Here is an 8,643-nt window from a genome sequence, read left to right as displayed (position 1 = left end):
GGCGGCTCCCTGCTCATCCTGCCAGCTGGGATCAGATGACTGGAGAGAGATTGTGTGACAGACAGAGGCGCGGTGCTGTGAGCAGGGACGGTCACGTGGTGCCGGCAGCGTCACTGTGCGTGGAACTGCACTGACACCTGCTGGACAAACATTAGCAATGCAATACGAGCCAGGGTGCTACCTTCAGGTGCTGCTCGGAAACATCAACCTCCCATTTATAGGACCAGCAAGAATGGGGATTTATTGGCAGGAATGGAATATAATCAGTGGTGACAGGTAACTAAGTACATTGACTCAAGTACTTACCATTTTAGAGACTTGTACTTTACTTGAGTATTTCAACTGTGTGCTACTTTGTACTTCTACCCCCTACAGATTTGGATTAATGATGGTAAATATGATCAGCCCTTAAATCAGACTTTAGTTCACCTGGAGTAAATCCAGCAGCTACCCTGCAGTATACAAAGCCATTCAAACTAGCTGCACCTTTACCAGCTTTGAGAACACTTTAATGATCAATAATTGTTATCAGAACATATCAGAGATATTATTCTGACCGAGCTTCATAATGATGCCAATACTTTTCTACTTTTACTTGAGTAACATTTTGATTTCAGGACTTTTACTTACGTAACAGAGTATTCCTACACTGGTACTTCTACTTTTTACTACAGAAAAGTACTTCTCCCAGCTCTGATCGAAAGTGAAAGCAAGACGGATGTCGCCATAGTGCTGCTGTGTTTAGAGCAAACAGTCTACTGTTCAGGGAGACAATGCCGCGCGGTATTGAGGTAAGGAAACACATATTTACACACAACACAGCTGAACGGTTAGGAGAGTGACATGTTAAAGAAGAACCCGCATATAGTCGGTGAACACAAGGTCTGTTTTTAACCGTTCATAGTGACAGTCGGGGTGGTTGTCGTTGTTTTTTATGTTTTGTTTTTTTGGACAAATATGAAGAACATGGCGGCGAATGCCTCTCTTCTTTTCCTTCAGTATGCAGTTTAAAATGCTTCTGTCGCCGTCAGTATAAAAGCTCGCCAATACAAGTTATATTCTGTTGTTATCACAAACCCTCCCTGTAGTATTTCCATTACTTTTTAGTTTTACCCCGACTGCAGCTGATCATTACTTTCAAGAGATGGTTTTATTGTATGTATCGGTTTAATGAAACAATATTTCAGTTGCTAACAGATTCAAACATCCAATCCAGAACAGTGATAAATGTTGGTAACATGTCAGAAATAGTTTCCAATTATTTGGATCTTATATGAAGTAATGAATGAATCAAACAGACCTGTACAGATCAAACCTAAGATGAATCTATATGTAAAGGTTGTTCTTCACATGATCTCAGAAAGCTGTGACAAATTATTTTAATGTTTGCTTTCTTCAACGTGTTCAGATGGCAATTTGTGATCACTTTAATAAAAAAATGAGAAGAAGCCAGAATCTTTGTGCAGCTCCCATCAGAACAAAGTTCAAAGGTCCAGGAGAAGTGGCCTGCTCAGTCAAAGACACAAACACTGATTGGTGAATGTGGTGTTTAAATTTGGCTGTTCAGTCACTATGCAACACTGGTTTTAGTGGCCCGTGCTGTCACTGCAGGGTCAAACCATCTTAGACCATTGCTTCCTGATGTGGACACGACTCTCTTTACTCATCTTTTTTCCCCATTCCCTTATGAATCCTTGTAAAAGAGCTTGTTAAAACTTATTTAGCAATTATAAATGTTAATTTAATGCTGTTAAATATGTCTTATTGTCATAAAAATGACACGTCTTAATGGATTATGATGGACATAGAGAAAGTCAAACTCACTTTTGGTGCTTCAAAACTTCTCATTGAGTTGGTGATTGTTTAGCATGCCTTAGAAAATGTGTTATTTTCAGGAATTGGTGCGCATTCAAAGTTAATGTGATGAACGGCAATTTCTTTAATGATAAATATGTATAGGGGTGGGGGAAATAATCAATACAGCATAGTATCTCGATACTTTGCGTAGCGATATTGTATCGATACACGGACGCCAAGTATCAATATTTTATAAACTATTCATACTGGAAATCCAAATGAAAGTTTTTGGTAACAATTGCTTTTTCAATCCACTAGATGGCGCTGAGCTTTTTCTTGTGCGGTCATGGCCATGGCTAAAGTCAGTGGGATTGGCAGGAAGTTAAAACAAAGATGGAGTCAGCGGAGAAAGAAATCAGAAATGTGCCATATCGCAATATATCGTATCGCAATACTTAGCATCTCGCAGAATCGCAATATGATCGTATCTTGGCTCAAGTATCGCGATAGTATCGTATCGTGAGGACCCTGGTGATTCCCACCCCTAAATATGTATTTGTCTCCCTTGTCCCTGGAATAAATCGCAGCAGAAAAACATACATACATCTGCATAGGGGGAATTGTTACCAAAAGAGAAATTAGCAATCAGTGCATCCCAACATGAAACACATATAAGTTATCCTGCTTGATTATTGCTTCAAACTAACGCTTAGTATCACATTGCTGCATTATTATATCAGTACAATTTACATCTGCATTTAAATGGAGATATGTAAGCCGATGCCTAACTTCAGCTGTCATATTTTGTTGCAGTTCATCACAGAAGTCACTGTCCTGATTGATGAAGATTATTACAAAGGTTATGGAAGATTAAAAGAGATTCTTCAACATTACGATCATAAGAAGATAGCTCACGGCTACACCGTGACGGGCACCTTCGAGGAGTTGGACAAACTTAGGGTAAAACTGTCAGAAGTGAGGCGTCCAGCCTCCCCCGTCACAAAGGGGCAGATAAAACCTGTGGATGTATCCGGGGTAGTTATGGCCTACATTAAGGAAAAATGTGCAAGAGAGCTTGAGAAAATACTAGGGAATCATTTTGAAATAGTGCACGATAAAACCAGCAGGACAGAACAGGTGACTTTCAGATCACACCAGGGGTCCCCAAAGCCTGTTCATGCCGACTTTGTCCGGCAGAGATTCATCACATTCTACCAGAAGACTGCCTCCGACCTGCAGGTCACATCTGTCTCTGTGAGTCCGCACAGCCTGAAAGACCTGCAGAGGGGATTTCCACGTCTGCTTTTTGAACCCCCACCAACAAGCTCCAGCAGACATGCAGTCTCAGTGACCGGGCCTTTTGTGCACATTGCTCAATTGAAAGAGTTCCTTTCACAAAATACACCAAGCCCGAGCAAGAGTCCAGGGAGCAAAGGTCGGAGAGACACTTCGAGCAGCGGGACCTCAGGCCCTTCATCTACACAAAACAAAGATCCTGAAGTAGAAGCTTGTCCAATCTGTATGGAAGCGATAGCAAATGCAGACAAAAAGACTCTACCCTGCAAACACTCGTTCTGCAGAGACTGTCTGAAGACAGCGTTTGACTACAAGCCGGTATGCCCGACGTGTGGAAAGCTATACGGCACTTTGACGGGGACACAGCCGGATGGAGGCAAAATGAATTCCACCAAAAGCTCTTCATCTTTGCCTGGATACGAGAATTGTGGAACAATAACGATCAATTATTACATTCCAAGTGGCATCCAAAAGGTAAGACAACGGATTTAACACTGAATATAAAAACATGTGAATTTTTGCTTCAGGTTAGCCATATTGCTTCCATTGAAGCGTACAGGAACAAATGCAGTTCAGGTCCAGTTCAGATTGGCTAAAGAAACACAAACAAACTAACCAATTGAGGCCCAAGTAAACCAAGAACAGTCATTTTATCAAGGTAACATGTTCAACATCAACTGATGGCTTTGACAAGGCATACATGGATATAATGGCCTCAGTTCCCTGCCATTAAGGGCTGTCTGACAGCAAGGTAATGTGGTAAAGATATTCCAAAGTGATACATTTTTCTTTCTTAATGTCACATCCTTCTTTTAAGCAACATGGTGCAAGAATAGATATTTTTGTGATGTGATGTGTTGGTACTGTTTGGGTAAAATTGACCACAGACATAATTGAGGTCTTATAAAGTCCCTAATATACAGCTCCAGAAAGAGTTAAGAGACCACTCCACATGTTTCTTAAATCTTTATCTCTACGGCAGCCATTCCAGTGTCTGTTGAATTCCAACACAGAGAAAAATTGTGAGTAGTTTATAGAATACAATAAAAAAAAATTAAAAATCATTTAACTCAAAGACATACCTATAAATAATAAAACAAGAGAAAATGATAATGCTGAAGTGGTCTCTTAAATAAAGACTTGGAATGCATATTCATGCTTATCCAGCTATATGCATATTAAACAATTTGTTTCATCAAAGTTTATTATTTTAACTGATTTCTAACTTTCTGTTATTATAATCAAAGCTGTAAAGAAAATACAGATTTTGAACAGCAGTAAAGACACCTAAATCACATTGTTTTTAGTCACTGAAGTACATCTCTGAAAGATTATTTTGAACTGGACCTATACCCCTGCAAGGGTGAGGATCTCTGGAAGTAGTCTGGGAAAATGTAAAATGGGTCAGTTTGACCCGAACAACACACAAACACTAACAGCTGTAACTTCTTGTTGGCACTTGGTAACAGTAATTATGATTATATTACATTATTACGATAACTTTGATAACATAGCCAAACATCAAGCAACTGCAACAACATGACGATAGCAAGTGAAGACGTGCAGATTACGGGCTAAAACATGGAATCAACTCCAGGCGCAGCCCCTTGTCATGTGACCAGAATAAATCTTGACAACCAATCACAACCGACAAATTAATGAGCTTTTGTAAAATCAGCTATCTTAACCCTGTTTTCAACCACATTCATTTTATGAGCGCCGTTTCTAAAATGTCACACAATCATTCCTATTTTCTGCTGGTGTTCTGCACACACACAGAGCAAAGACACTGTTTACTTTGTAGAAAACACTGCTGTTCCATGGTAAATATAAAAATAGACGGTATAGTTAGCTGCCTCTACGCCCTTGAGTAATTGGCACTAGAGTAGACACCTAGGCCCTTAACCTTTGAGCCTCTAAAAGACACAGTAGTGTTTTCGCATCTCCTATATGACTAACCTCACTAACCAAAAGTAGGCCAGCTTTCACATAACTGTATTACATTAGTTAAAAGCAATAATACTAAGTTGAACCTGATATGTTTATTTAAACGTAATATTATTGCTTTGAAATAGCCTAATACAGTTATGTGTAATCTGTTGAAATAATACATTTACAACGCTTGAGTTCTACTGTGCAGAATGCAATTTTGAGTGTTGAAACACATAGTCACAGGTACGTCTCGAGGGTTTAATTCCCGTAATATTCCATAGATCCGTTAGCGGTCCACTGCCGACTAAAACCACCTTGCATGCATATAAATAAATAAACACATGTACAAATAACATCAGGCGGCGGTCAAAAGCTTTTTCAACCTCATAGACTTCCCATTGGTCAGACTGGTGAAGCGTCATTTTAAACTCAGAGACTTGGGCACTATAGTGTGCTCTACGGCATTAAACTCAGTCGTAAATAAAAATAAACTTGCCGCAGTCCAGAAACAAACAAACCTATAAAATAACGGTATAATTCTAACACATGAATGCTCTTACAACCTCGTTGAGCAGAGAACCTGAGCTGTGTGTGTGTGTGTGTGTGTGTGTGTGTGTGTGTGTGTGTGTGTGTGTGTGTGTGTGTGTGTGTGTGTGTGTGTGTGTGTGTGTGTGTGTGTGTGTGTGTGTGTGTGTGTGTGTGTGTGTGTGTGTGTGTGTGTGTGTGTGTGTGTGTTGTGTGCAGGAGGGGCATCCTAATCCCGGGCAGCCGTATGAGGGGGCGTCCCGCACGGCCTACCTCCCGGACTGCTCAGATGGCAGAAGGATCCTGAAGCTGCTGACTCGGGCCTTCGATCAGAAACTCATCTTCACAGTCGGTCGCTCCACCACCAGCGGCAGGAACAACATCGTCACCTGGAATGATATTCACCACAAAACATCCACACATGGAGGACCGACTCAGTAAGGACGCTTTTTTGACATCATATTTTATTGACAGTGGTGTAAAGTAACTAAGTACATTTACTCAAGTACTGTGCTTGAGTACAAATCTGAGGTACTTGTACTTTACTTTAGTATTTCAATGTTCAGCTACTTTGCACTTCTCCCCCACTACAATTCAGAGGTAAATTGTGTACTTTTGTACCTGTAGTTACTTTACAGACTTGGATTAATGATGGTAAATATGATCAGCCCTTAAATCAGACTTTAGTTCACCTGCAGTAAATCAGCAGCTACCCTGCAGTATACAAAGCCATTCAAACTAGCTGCACCTTTACCAGCTCTGAGAACACTTTAATGATCAATAATTATAAAACATATCAGAGATATTATTCTGAAATGGACCAATCAAACAATGACTACTTTTACTGTCGCTACTTTAAGTACTTTTAGATGAGAGTACTTTCTACTTTCACTGGAGGAACATTTAGAATGCAGGACTTTTACTGTGACAGAGTATTCCTACACTCTGGTACTTCTACTTTACTCAAGTACAAGACCTGAGTACTTCTACTTTACTCAAGTACAAGGTCAGAGTACTTCTACTTTACTCAAGTACAAGATCTGAGTACTTCTACTTTTACTCAAGTACAAGATCTGAGTACTTCTACTTTTACTCAAGTACAAGATCAGAGTACTTTTACTTTTACTCAGTACAAGATCAGAGTACTTCTACTTTTACTCAAGTACAAGACCTAAGTACTTCTACTTTTACTCAAGTACAAGATCTGAGTACTTCTACTTTTACTCAAGTACAAGATCCGAGTACTTCTACTTTTACTCAAGTACAAGATCTGAGTACTTCTACTTTTACTTAAGTACAAGATCTGAGTACTTCTACTTTTACTTAAGTACAAGATCTGAGTACTTCTACTTTTACTCAAGTACAAGACCTGAGTACTTCTACTTTTACTCAAGTACAAGATCTGAGTACTTCTACTTTTACTTAAGTACAAGATCTGAGTACTTCTACTTTTACTCAAGTACAAGATCTGAGTACTTCTACTTTTACTTAAGTACAAGATCTGAGTACTTCTACTTTTACTTAAGTACAAGATCTGAGTACTTCTACTTTTACTTAAGTAGAGTACCACCTCTGTTTATTGATGTGCGTGACATACTGCTATAATAACCTCTCATGTAATGTCACACCCTGATTTCCGTCACTGTGCATGAGTTGGTGTGCGTTCATTAACTCCTATGAATTTATAGCAAGAGAAACTTCTGGCACTGAGATGTAATCTCCAGTACAGAGGTCTCGTTTGATTTCACAGGAGGCACACCAACAGTAAACCTGATATTGTTGACTGAAGTCACTGAATGTGTGTTATTGTGTTTGCAGCTATGGATACCCGGACCCTTATTATCTCAGCCGAGTTCAAGATGAACTGAAAGTCAAGGGAATTGAATGAGATTCATTAAGGTTTGTTAACAATGTGGAGATCAGATTCCATATTAAAATGACCAAGTGATAAGCACTACACACTAAAGGGGAAGCTGATGTAATTTGATTGTAATATGATTCTCCTAATTACCAATCAACCATGGCTTTAACTGTCTTTATAGCTGACTTTATTTGTAATGTTTTGATTATTGTATGTTGATTTATTATGTTGGAAAATGTCTTTTTTTGAACTCACTGAACAATATATGCCAATTCCTCTGCTGTAGGTTCTGTAGAATGTCGCATGTGTATGCAGTCTCATTTATTGCTGATGGAAGTAGTATTAGAAGTGATAAAATATTGTGTTAGATCTGGGGGATTGAATTACCATTACCAGCCTTTCAGATTTTTCTGCTACTAACCAGTCACAACATACTCTGACTGTCACAGTCACTGGCACAGAAGAAAGGCGGAGGGTGATATTGAAATGAATTGTATTGTCATTAAACACATTTAGTTCTGACTTTGTATTTTTTCTTAAAATAGGTATCAAATCATTTTATGTTAGTGGTTTGGTGTATAATAATAATAATAATAATAATGATAATAATAATAATAATAATAATAACTATTATTATTATTATTATTATTATTATTATTATTATTATTATTATTATTATTATTATTATTATTATTATGGTAAAACATGCGCAAGCTAAAAGATTACTTCATCCAAAAAACTGGATTGGACCTAATGGGAGACCTTTATAGTGACATTTCTGACTGAATTAAAAAAAACATGTATATTATTTTTTGGTTGGATACAAAAACCTAAAGGCACCATCGTTTACTATAATTTCCTAGAAGGTAACTGCAAAAACCTTCCCTGTAAGGACCAGTTTGTTGTTCCAATTAAGTCTGTCAAGAAATGAAGATGGAGCAAGGCAGCACGTATTAAACATGGAGCGCACTGACGATGTGCATCAAGCTTGTGAGTGTGTTGTTTATTAATAACTTAATAGTTAGCTTTGTAAAAAGAAGTCCAAATGTTGTAAAAGTCTAGCCTAACAATGAGGCGATCAACAAACACATCATTTTAGAGAAAACAGCGTTTGGTTAAAAGTCCAAGGTGATGTCTTTAAATGTCCAAATATTTTCACTTAAGTTTAATAAAACTGAGGAAATCGGTAAATCCTCATTTGGAAATCAGGAAACTGAATCTAAATGTCTTAA

At 38.4% G+C, this 8,643-nt stretch overlaps 1 protein-coding gene across 2 annotated transcripts; it reads left to right on the top strand.

The window, feature by feature from the left end:
* The first annotated feature begins 260 nt into the window (after positions 1–260).
* si:dkey-3h3.3 (uncharacterized protein LOC100144568 homolog) lies at positions 261–7,930 on the top strand. Of its 2 annotated transcripts, XM_063898205.1 has the most exons (5): positions 261–276; positions 675–791; positions 2,611–3,567; positions 5,770–5,987; positions 7,369–7,930. In XM_063898205.1, the coding sequence occupies exons 2-5, from the start codon at positions 774–776 to the stop codon at positions 7,436–7,438; spliced, it is 1,263 nt and encodes a 420-aa protein (XP_063754275.1). In that variant the 5' UTR covers positions 261–276; positions 675–773; the 3' UTR covers positions 7,439–7,930. The 2 variants fall into 2 exon arrangements, with proteins under 2 accessions (XP_063754275.1, XP_063754274.1); XM_063898204.1 differs by lacking the exon at positions 261–276 and having other exon boundaries at positions 497–791.
* The last annotated feature ends 713 nt before the right edge of the window (positions 7,931–8,643 follow it).

The sequence above is a fragment of the Eleginops maclovinus genome, chromosome 12, assembly GCF_036324505.1.
Source record: "Eleginops maclovinus isolate JMC-PN-2008 ecotype Puerto Natales chromosome 12, JC_Emac_rtc_rv5, whole genome shotgun sequence".
Lineage (NCBI taxonomy): Eukaryota > Metazoa > Chordata > Actinopteri > Perciformes > Eleginopidae > Eleginops > Eleginops maclovinus.
The sequence above is the reverse complement of the archived record's forward strand: the minus strand, read 5'-3'. Positions and strand labels throughout refer to the sequence as shown.